Below are 13190 nucleotides of genomic sequence, written 5' to 3' on the forward strand. Positions count from 1 at the left end.
CAGTGTTGAAGCTGCATAGCAATATTTTATTTATATGATTGTTATTTTATAAAGTTTTCTTAACAATCTACATTAATATTTGTCTTATTTCTCAACTATAGGTGTTATAAAGCTGTTGCCAACTTTGCACAGTCACACTGGTTTTCACATGTTTCTAATTCCTAATTTCCTTTGACCTGTACAGTTACTGATTTCTCAATGTAGTTTAGTAATAGCAGTTAATTGTGTAAACTGAACCGTTATCGGGCAACTATAAAGGTGCAAAACTTTTGAGAATGTTGAACTTGACTCCCATCAATAACATGGACCATCGTCTCATCATTCTAGTAGCACTCTGGGTAGGCCAAATAGATGGAGGTGAGTACTAGATGCATAAAACAGATTCAGGTTTTTTTATGAGTTATTGACTTTACAAATTTGGTAGTCTAGCAGATTCTATGCATTTTTTGTATTGTTTATGCATGAAATCTAAAGTAGACACCACTGCTTACTAGAAAATGAGATGACATGGCGATAATATATTAAATTCATTATGTAAAATGGTAGAAGCAAGACTGCTTGTTGTTATTACTTTTTAACAGTTCTTAGTACCTTTAGTACCTAAGGATTATATACTGTATCTTTGAAGGACTCATTATAACAATGTAATAAGAGCGTTTACATTTTGACAATTTTTTATATATTTTTTAATTTTTATGTTTTGTTCAGGAACTTTCCGTACTGAAATTGTTGGGGGCAGAGAGGCTGTTCCCAACTCTCATCCTTACATTGCTTCTCTTCAGTTAAGACGTCAGCATTTCTGTGGAGGATCCCTCATTGCCCCGCAGTTTTTAATGACAGCTGCACATTGCTTATCAGACATGTAAGTATCTTGTCTATAAGGTACCATATTTTTCAGACAATAAGACGCACTTTTTTCCCAAAAAAATTATGGGGGTGCATCTTATGTATACTTACAAATCCTGTGGTGGCGGCAGTCCCAGTGGCGGCGGTCTCAATGCAGCCTCCCTTCCCAGGCTGGTGTGGCTGTGGTATGGCTGTGGTGCAGAGGTGGCAGTGCTCTGTGATGCGGTGGTTTCGGGGCTCTGTGGTGTGGTGGCAGCAGGGCTCTGTGCTGCGTGGGGGGGCTCCTCCGGTATTTCATCAAAGCCCGGAAGTCCCCACAGCTCCGTTGCTGGGACACAGTGGCCTCCAGAAAAATGGCTGCCAGGGGCGGCGCATGCTCAGATTCAGATCTCGGGACGAGATCTCATTCCCGAGATCTGAATCTGAGCATGCGCCTCCCCCGGCGGCCATCTTTCCAGAGGCCTCTGGCGGTCATCTTTCTGGAGGTCTACGCGTCGCAGCAGCGGAGCTATGGGGGCTTCCGGGTTTTGAAGAAATGTCGGTGGAGCCACCCACGCAGCACAGAGAGCCGCTGCCGCCCTATGACAGAGCCCTATCGCACCAGGACAGAGCACTGCTGCCCAAAGAGCCCAAGCCACCCCACAGATCCCAAGCCACCCCACAGAGCCCAGCCACCCCACAGAGCTCAGCCACCCCACCGAGCCCCATCGCCCGACAGAGCACAGCCACCCCAGAGCACCGCTGCAAGAGAGCACCGCCACAACACAGAGCACCGCCACCGCACCTGGGATGGGATTGCCCGGAGGTCACCACACCTGCCTGGACCACCGAATGACCCCTGTGACCACTCAGACTGTAAGATGGACCCCCATTTGACACATTATTTTTTTCCCCTATTTTCCTTCTGAAAATTTGGGGTGCGTCTTATGGTCCGGTGCATCTTATAGTCCGAAAAATATGGAAATATGAAATTACTGTACTAGATGTAGGCCCGATGCTATCGAGGGAGTGGTAATGTCACGATGGGGGTTGGCTTTGCAGTGTTGAGAATCTCTCCCCCCCATGTGCTCACCCACCTATCCACTCTCTCTTTCCCCATGTGCTGACTTCTCCTGTCTGTGCTCTCTTCTTTGACCAGTCTACTCCATGTGCTATCCCCCTTGACCGCTGTCTCTCTCCTTCCTGTGCTGTGTTCTCCCCTCATGTGCTGTACCGTTTGAGCTGTCTCCCCCCTGTGTGCTGTCTCTCTCACCCCTGTGGGCTTTCTCTGTCCCTCATCTGCTGTCTTCTCCTCTCATGTAACATACCACAGCTCCTGGGCAGAGGAGGAAGCAAAAGACAATACTGACATTACAGCAGGAGATTGCAGAGGATACATTTTGTGAGATAAATTATTGTTTAAAATATTGTTTAAAAATAGTCATAGAAATATTTTACCTCACAAAATGAATCCTATGTGATCCCCTGCTGTGATGTCAGTATTGTCTTTTGCTTCCTCCCCTGCCCAGGAGATGTGGTATGCTCCGTGCAGTCAGAAACAGACAATTTTTAAAATTAACTTTCGTTAGTGGGAAAAACTCTTTAATGTGACTGGCTTCCTCTACCTGTAGACACATCTCGCATCTGCCGCCGGGATTAGCCGAATGATTCACTGGGCCTGCATGGAATTCGCACAGGCGCAGTAAATCAGACCGCTGCCATCTTTGTACAGACAGATAGCAGTGGTCACATTAAAACTGCGCATCCACTCTTCCTGTACAAAGATGGCGGCAGTCAGTGAATCATTCAGCTGAACCCGGCGGCGGCGTGTTCCGCTGGTAGTACCACGCAAGAGGCTGCGTACGGCATATACTTTGTATGTGTGTGTGATGCGTATGGCATATACAGTGGGGAAAAAAAGTATTTAGTCAGTCAGCAATAGTGCAAGTTCCACCACTTAAAAAGATGAGAGGCGTCTGTAATTTACATCATAGGTAGACCTCAACTATGGGAGACAAACTGAGAAAAAAAAATCCAGAAAATCACATTGTCTGTTTTTTTTTCATTTTATTTGCATATTATGGTGGAAAATAAGTATTTGGTCAGAAACAAAATTTCATCTCAATACTTTGTGATATATCCTTTGTTGGCAATGACAGAGGTCAAACGTTTTCTGTAAGTCTTCACAAGGTTGCCACACACTGTTGTTGGTATGTTGGCCCATTCCTCCATGCAGATCTCCTCTAGAGCAGTGATGTTTTTGGCTTTTCGCTTGGCAACACGGACTTTCAACTCCCTCCAAAGGTTTTCTATAGGGTTGAGATCTGGAGACTGGCTAGGCCACTCCAGGACCTTGAAATGCTTCTTACGAAGCCACTCCTTCGTTGCCCTGGCGGTGTGCTTTGGATCATTGTCATGTTGAAAGACCCAGCCACGTTTCATCTTCAATGCCCTTGCTGATGGAAGGAGGTTTGCACTCAAAATCTCACGATACATGGCCCCGTTCATTCTTTCATGTACCCGGATCAGTCGTCCTGGCCCCTTTGCAGAGAAACAGCCCCAAAGCATGATGTTTCCACCACCATGCTTTACAGTAGGTATGGTGTTTGATGGATGTAACTCAGTATTCTTTTTCCTCCAAACACGACAAGTTGTGTTTCTACCAAACAGTTCCAGTTTGGTTTCATCAGACCATAGGACATTCTCCCAAAACTCCTCTGGATCATCCAAATGCTCTCTAGCAAACTTCAGACGGGCCCGGACATGTACAGGCTTAAGCAGTGGGACACGTCTGGCACTGCAGGATCTGAGTCCATGGTGGCGTAGTGTGTTACTTATGGTAGGCCTTGTTACATTGGTCCCAGCTCTCTGCAGTTCATTCACTAGGTCCCCCCGCGTGGTTCTGGGATTTTTGCTCACCGTTCTTGTGATCATTCTGACCCCACGGGGTGGGATTTTGCGTGGAGCACCAGATCGAGGGAGATTATCAGTGGTCTTGTATGTCTTCCATTTTCTAATTATTGCTCCCACAGTTGATTTCTTCACTCCAAGCTGGTTGGCTATTGCAGATTCAGTCTTCCCAGCCTGGTGCAGGGCTACAATTTTGTTTCTGGTGTCCTTTGACAGCTCTTTGGTCTTCACCATAGTGGAGTTTGGAGTCAGACTGTTTGAGGGTGTGCACAGGTGTCTTTTTATACTGATAACAAGTTTAAACAGGTGCCATTACTACAGGTAATGAGTGGAGGAAAGAGGAGACTCTTAAAGAAGAAGTTACAGGTCTGTGAGAGCCAGAAATCTTGATTGCTTGTTTCTGACCAAATACTTATTTTCCACCATAATATGCAAATAAAATGAAAAAAAAACAGACAATGTGATTTTCTGGATTTTTTTTTCTCAGGTTGTCTCCCATAGTTGAGGTCTACCTATGATGTAAATTACAGACGCCTCTCATCTTTTTAAGTGGTGGAACTTGCACTATTGCTGACTGACTAAATACTTTTTTTCCCCACTGTATAGAGTGTGTGTGTGTGTGTGTATGTGTGGTGCGTATGGCGTATACAGTGTGTTTGTGTGTGTGTGTGTGGTGCATACGGCGTATACAGTGTGTGTGTGTGTGTGTGTGTGTGTGGTGCGACGGTGTTCCGCTGGTTTACAGCACAAGAGGCTTTTACCACCAGCAGTTTCCATATTGAGACACCCATTACTTTGGTGTCCCAAGATGGTAGTCGGTGAACTTCCGCCGTTTGGAATTCTGGGATCCGGAGACATCTGGGCAGAACAGGATGTGAAGACATTACAAGGTAATTATATATTAGATGCATGCAAAGGTCTATGAGCAGGGTAGTACAGGCAAGATACCTATGGGCTTTAATGCTTCATTTGGAGAATCAGAGACCTCATTAGCTAAGCACATTCCTTTGTGCTGCAGTAACTTTCTGTCCAATGATCATGTTGTGTCTTCCTCTGAGCTCTCCCATGTGCTGGTGCTCATCATAGCTCAATTTTTCCACTGCATACCAATAAAGGGAATATGTCAGCCGATTTTTGCTATGTAATCTGAAAATAGCATGCTGTAGGGTAAAAAAACACAGATTTCAGGAATGCTTCTCTTATCAAGCTCTGTGGTGCTGTTTATTGGCAATGATTGTTTTAGCACCAGGAGCTTATCATTGCTGGACATAGCAGCATGTGCCTGGCAGTCCGATCCGCCCCCTCCTGTGATAAGCAGCTCACTATCTATGGACTTTGTACATGAATAGTCTGGTGTGGCTGTAGCAGCTTCCTCAGCTCTACTGCATGGCTAAATCTAAAAACTGATTGTGTCAGAACCACTGCACCCAATAAACTAAGCTATACATCATTGGATTCAGGGTCTCTTTGCCCACATCATGGCACTCTCATATGAGGTAGCAAAAATCTTTGACCGATTCCCTTTAATAGATGAGTGTGAGTCACCATAGCTAATTATCACCATAGCCAAACCATAGTTATATCCTCAATGTTTCAGATGTATGTAATATTACGTGACTTTTAATATAAATATATATATATATTGTATTTTTCCCTTTTATCATCCAGAAGCCCAAGTGAAGTGACTGTGGTATTGGGGGCTCATTCTCTAAGTAGCAACGAAGCCTCCAGACAAACATTTAGAATTTCTAAAATCTTTGAAAATGGCTTCAACCCACAGACTCTTGAAAATGATATCCTTATTTTACAGGTGAGATGACAGCAATGTTCACATAAGACATCATTTAGTAGGTTTAGGCTGGCAATTCCTATTATATGGCTGTCGGCCATTTGAGCTGACATTTTCATACAAAGGAGTGATCATTTAGCTGAGCACTTACATGCTCTCTATGAGAAAGCCACTGATTAACACGTCGGCTGCCATCTTATCTCTGGAAGAACAATACAAACAGCAGTCCTAAATCGGACATGTGTGATCTACATATTCCCCAACAATCAGAATGTTGGCGCTTTCATACACATTAGACTGTTGGTCGAACCCTTCTTTGTCAGTCGTTTTGGCCAACAGTAGTCTAAAGTGTGGGCTTTAACACTTCTCGCACATATTAACTGATGAAATTGTTTTTTTGGTTGTGTCTTGTTGATGAAGCTTGATAGGAGAGTAACTCTGAACTCAAGAGTTAATTTGATTGAACTACCACAAGTCAATGAGACAGTTCCTGCTGGGACCCAGTGTATTACTTCAGGATGGGGGCGATTGGGAACGCAGGCAAGGATTCCAGACCATCTTCAGGAGCTCAGTGTCACAGTGACTGGAAGCGATTTGTGTCGTCCCAACAATATATGCACTGGAGTATTCATGCGTCAGGCTGGCATATGTTTTGTAAGTAATGCAACACAAGTGGATATTAAGTGGAATACGGACTATTTACCCCCCTCTAAAAATCAACCAGTGAGTCAAAATTCATTAGTGATCAAAATCTTAGGAGGCAGTTATAGGATACATACACTCACTGGCCACTTTATTAGGTACACCTGTCCAACTGTGTGTTAAGACTTAATTTCTAATCAGCCAATCACATGGCGGCAACTCAGTGCATTTAGGCATGTAGACATGGTCAAGACAATCTCCTGCAGTTCAAACCGAGCATCAGTATGGGGAAGAAAGGTGATTTGAGTGCCTTTGAACGTGGCATGATTGTTGGTGCCAGAAGGGCTGGTCTGAGAATTTCAGAAACTGCTGATCTACTGGGATTTTCACGCACAACCATCTCTAGGGTTTACAGAGAATGGTCCGAAAAAGAAAAAAAATCCAGTGAGCGGCAGTTCTGTGGCCGGAAATGCCATGTTGATGCCAGAGGTCAGAGGAGAATGGGCAGACTGGTTCGAGCTGATAGAAAGGCAACAGTGACTCAAATTGCCACCCGTTACAACCAAGGTAGGCAGAAGAGCATCTCTGAACGCACAGTGCGTCGAACTTTGAGGCAGATGGGCTACAGCAGCAGAAGACCACACTGGGTACCACTCATCTCAGCTAAGAACAGGAAACTGAGGCTACAATTTGCACAAGCTCATCGAAATTGGACAGTAGAAGATTGGAAAAACGTTGCCTGGTCTGATGAGTCTCGATTTCTGCTGCGACATTCGGATGGTAGGGTCAGAATTTGGCATAAACAACATGAAAGCATGGATCCATCCTGCCTTGTATCAACGGTTCAGGCTGGTGGTGGTGGTGTCATGGTGTGGGGAATTTTTTCTGGGCACTCTTTGGGCCCCTTGGTACCAATTGAGCATCGTTGCAACGCCACAGCCTACCTGAGTATTGTTGCTAACCATGTCCATCCCTTTATGACCACAATGTACCCAACATCTGATGGCTACTTTCAGCAGGATAATGCGCCATGTCATAAAGCTCGAATCATCTCAGATTGGTTTCTTGAACATGACAATGAGTTTACTGTACTCAAATGGCCTCCTCAGTCACCAGATCTCAATCCAATAGAGCATCTTTGGGATGTGGTGGAACGGGAGATTCGCATCAGGGATGTGCAGCCGACAAATCTGCGCCAACTGTGTGATGCCATCATGTCAATATGGTCCAAAATCTCTGAGGAATGCTTCCAGCACCTTGTTGAATCTCTGCCACGAAGAATTGAGGCAGTTCTGAAGGCAAAAGGGGGTCCAACCCCTTACTAGCATGGTGTACCTAATAAAGTGGCCAGTGAGTGTATATTTATGTCATAGCTTTGTATACATGGTGTCATAACTACTATAGTTGGAGCAAAGCTTCACGTCAGACAATGGCTGTGATGTCACTGGCACCGAACAACTTATAATGGGGTCCACAAAGTCTCATGAATTTTATAAGAAAATAGTTATGCTATATACAGCTCTGGCAAAAACTAAGAGACAAATCAAAATCCTGTCATGAGCAGCCCATTCTCCAGCCCTGAACCCCATTGATAACCTCTGGAATGTAATCAAGAGGAAGATGGATAGTCACAAGCCATCAACTAAAGAACTGCTTACATTTTTGTGCCAGAAGCAGTGTGAAAGACTGGTGGAAAGCAAATGCCTAGCGTCCTGCACGGTGTTGGGCTGTGACCACAACCCCCATCTGTGGACGTCGGGCACAGACCATCCTCATGGAGTTGGTTTCTAACCGTTTATGCAGACACATGCACATTTGTGGCCTGCTGGAGGTCATTTTGCAGGGCTCTGGCAGTGCTCCTCCTGTTCCTCCTTGCACAAAGGCAGAGGTTGCGGTCCTGCTGCTGCTAAGTTGTTGCCCTCCTACGGCCCCCTCCACATCTCCTGGTGTATTGACCTTTCTCCTGGTAGCACCTCCAGCCTCTTGACACTACGCTGACAGACACAGCAAACCTTCTTGCCACAGCTCGGATTCATGTGCCATCCTGGATGAGCAGCACTATCTGAGCCACTTGTGTGGGTTTTAGAGTCCATCTCATGCTACCACGAGTGTGAAACCACAAGCAACATTCAAAAGTGACCAAAACATCAGCCAGAAAGCATTGGTACTGAGATGCGGTCTGTGGTCCCCACCTGCAGAAAGACTCCTTTACTGAGGGTGTCTTGATAATTGCCAATAATTTCCATCTGTTGTCTATTCCATTTACACAACAGCATGTGAAATTGATTGTCAATCAGTGTTGCTTCCTAAGTGGACAGTTTGATTTCACAGAAGTTTGATTTACTTGTAGTTATATTCTGTTGTTTAAGTGCTCCCTTTATTTTTTTTTATTTTTTTTCAATAGCACTTTTTATTTGCATCGTTTCATTTTGGATGCAAAATATACTATCACTTTGTTTTTCTGCTTGCCCAGGCATAGTACCTACCTGTGGATCCCGCTGTCTTCCTTAACAGCCCTGCTCTCCACCCGCCATCACGCTCTCCTTCCAGAGCCCCGCTCTCCACCCGCCGTCCTGTTCGATCCCTCCGCAGCCGCGCTCTACATCCGTGTCCCTCAACAGCCCTGCTCTCTTCTTCCACAGCCCTCATGTCCCGCTGTCTCTCTTCACAGCCCCGGTCTCTTCTTCCACAGCCCTGCTGTCCCGCTCTCCCCTCCACAGCCCCGGTCTCTTCTTCCACAGCCCTGCTGTCCCGCTGTCTCTCTTCACAGCCCCGGTCTCTTCTTCCACAGCCCTGCTGTCCCGCTCTCCCCTCCACAGCCCCGATCTCTTCTTCCACAGCCCTGCTGTCCCGCTGTCTCTCTTCACAGCCCAAGTCTCTTCTTCCACAGCCCTGCTGTCCCGCTCTGTTGTCTATTCCATTTGCGCAACAGCATGTGAGATTGATTGTCAATCAGTGTTGCTTCCTAAGTGGACAGTTTGATTTCACAGAAGTTTGATTTACTTGGAGTTATATTCTGTTAAGTGTTCCATTTATTTTTTTGAGCAGTATATTTATAGTTCATAGTGTTCTACATAGCATAATAGCCGCTAAATCAATTGCCGGCTTCTGTAAAATCATTACAAAATCCAACATACAGTAAACCATTTCATTTAGTTTTAAATATGTCTTTGACTAATAATTACTATTAGATTAGGGTATGTGTGTAAAATTTTGGATTGCCGGCTTTTGTTAACGGACACCGGTGCGCATTTCTCGCAAGTCAAATGTCTGGTCAGTGGGTCATCCATATTTTTCTCGCCCCCATAGACTTGCATTGGCGTTTTATGGGCGTAATACGGTGACAATTGCAGCATGCTACGATTTTCTCAGCACGTATAATACGGCCGAGAAAGAATCGACTGGGGAGCTGCCCCATAGATTAACATTGGTCCGAGTGCTATGCGATTTTTTTCTTGCATAGCACTCGTCCATATTTCTTGCTAGTGTGACTCCGGCCTAAAGAGAAAAATTAGATAAACTGAACATGTGGAAGTGGTCTCTTCATTTTTGCCAGAGCTGTATGTATAATTTTATTTTTTATAAAAACAGGCGGTATAATGATGGCAGCATGGTGCACAACCTTAGGCTTTGGGGTGAATAAAATAGGACTATAATTAGATGGGTATTTTGGTTTAAATAAATTATCATATTTTATATTTGTCCCCAATTGAAAAATGCAGCCAGAAGGGATAGCAAAGACAGAGAAGCCCTGGTGGAAGGTATTGTTATATGAGCAAAAATGTGTCCCTCTGTAAATACGTATGTTACCTGATGAAATTTTTTTGCAATGAGTGAAATTAAAGTTGCAAAAATATAAATAAAATAGGTCCCAATAAAAGCATTTGTTTTCCAGGGAGACTCTGGGGGACCTCTCGTATGCAATGGGGTGATTCAAGGTATTTCTTCTTTCATAATCCGGAGTTGTGGAAGTGGCGTAGCTCCTGATTTCTTCTCAAGGGTTGCTCTTTTCCGAGACTTCATTGATCGTTCCATCAATAGCTGACATTGAAGAGCAGTCTTCTTTTCCTGATACTTATTTGAAAATGAAAGCATTGCTTTTAACTTCTTTCCATTTTGCCTAATTAAAATGTGATCCCGATGGAACCATGTGGGAAATAAACATTCATGATATAAAGCTGTGAGTTTCTGTTGCATTGTTGTTTTGGTATTTCTTTTATCAATCTGTAAGTGAATATTTCACACGGTAATGTCTTATTTCCTTGAAGGTTTGTTTGCCTTGTGTGCATTTGACCACATGCATTTTATAAAGAAATACCGTAGTTTATTGACCAGCAATTAAAATATGATTCCTCACATTGTTGTTTCAAGAGTGGTGCCAAGGTGAAGCCCATTTTTAGCCAATTTAGGTTGTTGCTGGCTGCATGTGGCTTGTTCTTCCATAACTGGTGCAAACTTACACCAAAAATGCAAGACGTGGTTAGAAATTTTGGGTGAAAATAGTAGCAAATCTAGTGGAGTCTGTCTGCTCTGTTCTCTTATACAGTATGTACCTGTATAAGTGATTGTCTGTTACTACAACATTCAAATCTGTTACAAATCTGTTACTCTATGGTCACTGAGAAAACCTATGATGCTATCAGATACACAAATCTAGGCAAGAGGATATAATGGGAAGCAGGTGCAGCATCACTTAGAAAATGACTGCAATCAGGTTATTTGGCATGTTTTATCTGTAGCATTCATAGAATCGTAGAGTTGGAAGGGACCTCCTGGGCCATCTGGTCCAATCCCCTGCTCAAAGCAGGATTCGCTAAATCATCCCAGTCAGATGTCTGTCCAGCCTCTGTTTGAAGACTTCCATTGAAGGAGAACTCACCACTTCTCGTGGCAGCCTGTTCCACTCATTGATCACTCTGTCAAAAAGTTTTTTCTAATATCTAATCTGTCTCCTCCCATTCAGTTTCATCCCATTGCTTCTAGTCTTTCCTTGTGCAAATGAGAATAAAGTTGATCCTTCTACAATGTGACAGCCCTTTAGATATTTGTAGACAGCTATTAAGTCTCCTCTCAGTCTTCTCTTTTGCAAACTAAACATTCCCAAATCCTGCAACCTTTCCTCATAAGACAGGGTTTGCAGACCGGTCACCATTCTGGTCGCTCTTTTCTGAACTTGCTTCAGTTTGTTGATGTCTTTTTTAAAATGTGGTGCCCAAAACTGGACACAATATTCCAGATGAGGTCTGACCAAAGAGGAGTAGAGGGAAATAATGACTTCACGTGATCTAGACTGTATGCATCTGTTAATACATCCTAGAATTGCATTTGCCTTTTTTGCTGCTGCATCACACTGTTGACTCATATTCAGTCTGTGATCTATTAGTATACCCAAGTCTTTTTCACATGTGCTGTCACTTAGCCCTATTCCTTCCATTCTGTATATGCTTTTTTCATTTTTATTGCCCAGATGTAGTACTTTGCATTTCTCCCTGTTAAAAACCATTCTGTTAGTTGCTGCTCACTTCTCCAGTTTATTTATATCTTTTTGAATCCTCTTTCTCTCTTCTCTAGTATTAGCTATCCCTCCTAGCTTTGTGTCATCAGCAAATTTAATCAGTTTACCCTCAATTCCTTCATCTAAATCATTGATAAAGATGTTGAACAATACAGGGCCAAGGACAGAGCCCTGTGGTACCCCACTTGAGACATTCTTCCAACTGGATGTGCAGCCATTTACGAACTCTCTTTGGGTCCGATCACTAAGCCAGTTATGAATCCACCTAACAGTTGCCTTGTCCATTCCATACTTAGTCATTTTTTCAATAAGGATTGTATGAGAGACTTTGTCAAATGCTTTGCTGAAGTCAAGATATACTATATCTACAGCATTTCCTTGATCCACCCAATCAGTGATTCTGTCATAGAAGGAAATTAAGTTAGTCTGACATGACTTATTAGTTACAAACCCATGCTGACTCTGTTTAATCACTTCATTCTTATCCAGGTACTGACATACATGTTGTTTAATAATTTGTTCAAAGATCTTTCCTGGTATAGAAGTCAGACTCACCGGCCTATAGTTGCCTGGGTCCACCTTCTTCCCCTTTTTGAAGATAGGAACAACATTTGCTCTTCTCCAGTCTTCTGGCACTTCTCCTGTTCTCCAAGAATTTTCAAAGATTATGGAGAGGGGTTCAAAAATTTCTTCTGCTATCTCCTTCAGTACTCTGGGGTGTAATTCATCTGGACCTGGAGACTTGAATTCATTTAGGTTAGCTAAGTGTTTCCTCACTATCTTTCTGTTTATAGATATCCTGGATTCTTCTATTCCCTTAATAGGACAGTGAAGAACAGTTAATGTTACATTTCCTTTCTGAGAGAAAACAGATGCAAAATAGGAATTTAAAAGTTCAGCCTTCTCAACATCCTGTCTTACCATTTCATCATTTTCATCCTGTAAAAATCCTATAGCATCTTTGACTTTTCTTTTACTTTTGACATATCCCCAAAATCCTTTATTATTGCTTTTGACATCTCTTGCAAGCCTCAATTCATTTTCAGATTTAGCTAATCTGGTTTGTGCCCTGCAGGTTCTGCAGACAGCATTATATTCTTCTTTAGATATGCCTCCCTCTTTCCATTTTATAAACATTTTTTTCTTCCTTTTTAGCATGTGCTTAAGTTCTGTGTTCATCCATCCTGGTTTCCTTAAATGCTTCCTATTCTTCCCTCTTTTCGGAATTGTTAACATCTATGCTTTGAGAATTTCATTTTTCAAGATTTCCCATCCTTCCTGGACATTTTTGTCTTTAAGGATATCCAGCCATTGGATCCCTCCAATTCTCTTTCTGAATCCCTTAAAATCTGCCTTTCTGAAATCTAACCTTGACGTGAGTCTTCACAGGTCTTCCGCCTCTAGTTATCCAAAATTCTAAAATAGCATGGTCGCTACCTCCTAGGGTCCCAGCCACTTTTACCTCCTCAATCATTTCCTCCCTGTTTATAAGGATTAGATCCAAGGTAG

At 43.3% G+C, this 13190-nt stretch overlaps 1 protein-coding gene across 1 annotated transcript; it reads left to right on the forward strand.

Moving 5' to 3' along the window:
• Positions 1–275: 275 nt before the first annotated feature.
• Positions 276–10280, forward strand: LOC141048057 (myeloblastin-like). The gene is made up of 5 exons (XM_073543417.1): positions 276–357; positions 709–862; positions 5404–5545; positions 5945–6178; positions 10062–10280. Exons 1-5 carry the CDS (start codon positions 276–278, stop codon positions 10209–10211), a joined length of 762 nt encoding a protein of 253 aa, XP_073399518.1. The 3' UTR covers positions 10212–10280.
• The last annotated feature ends 2910 nt before the right edge of the window (positions 10281–13190 follow it).

This window comes from Dendrobates tinctorius, unplaced genomic scaffold (genome assembly GCF_039654945.1).
Source record: "Dendrobates tinctorius isolate UK_male_01 unplaced genomic scaffold, ASM3965494v1 ptg000132l, whole genome shotgun sequence".
Lineage (NCBI taxonomy): Eukaryota > Metazoa > Chordata > Amphibia > Anura > Dendrobatidae > Dendrobates > Dendrobates tinctorius.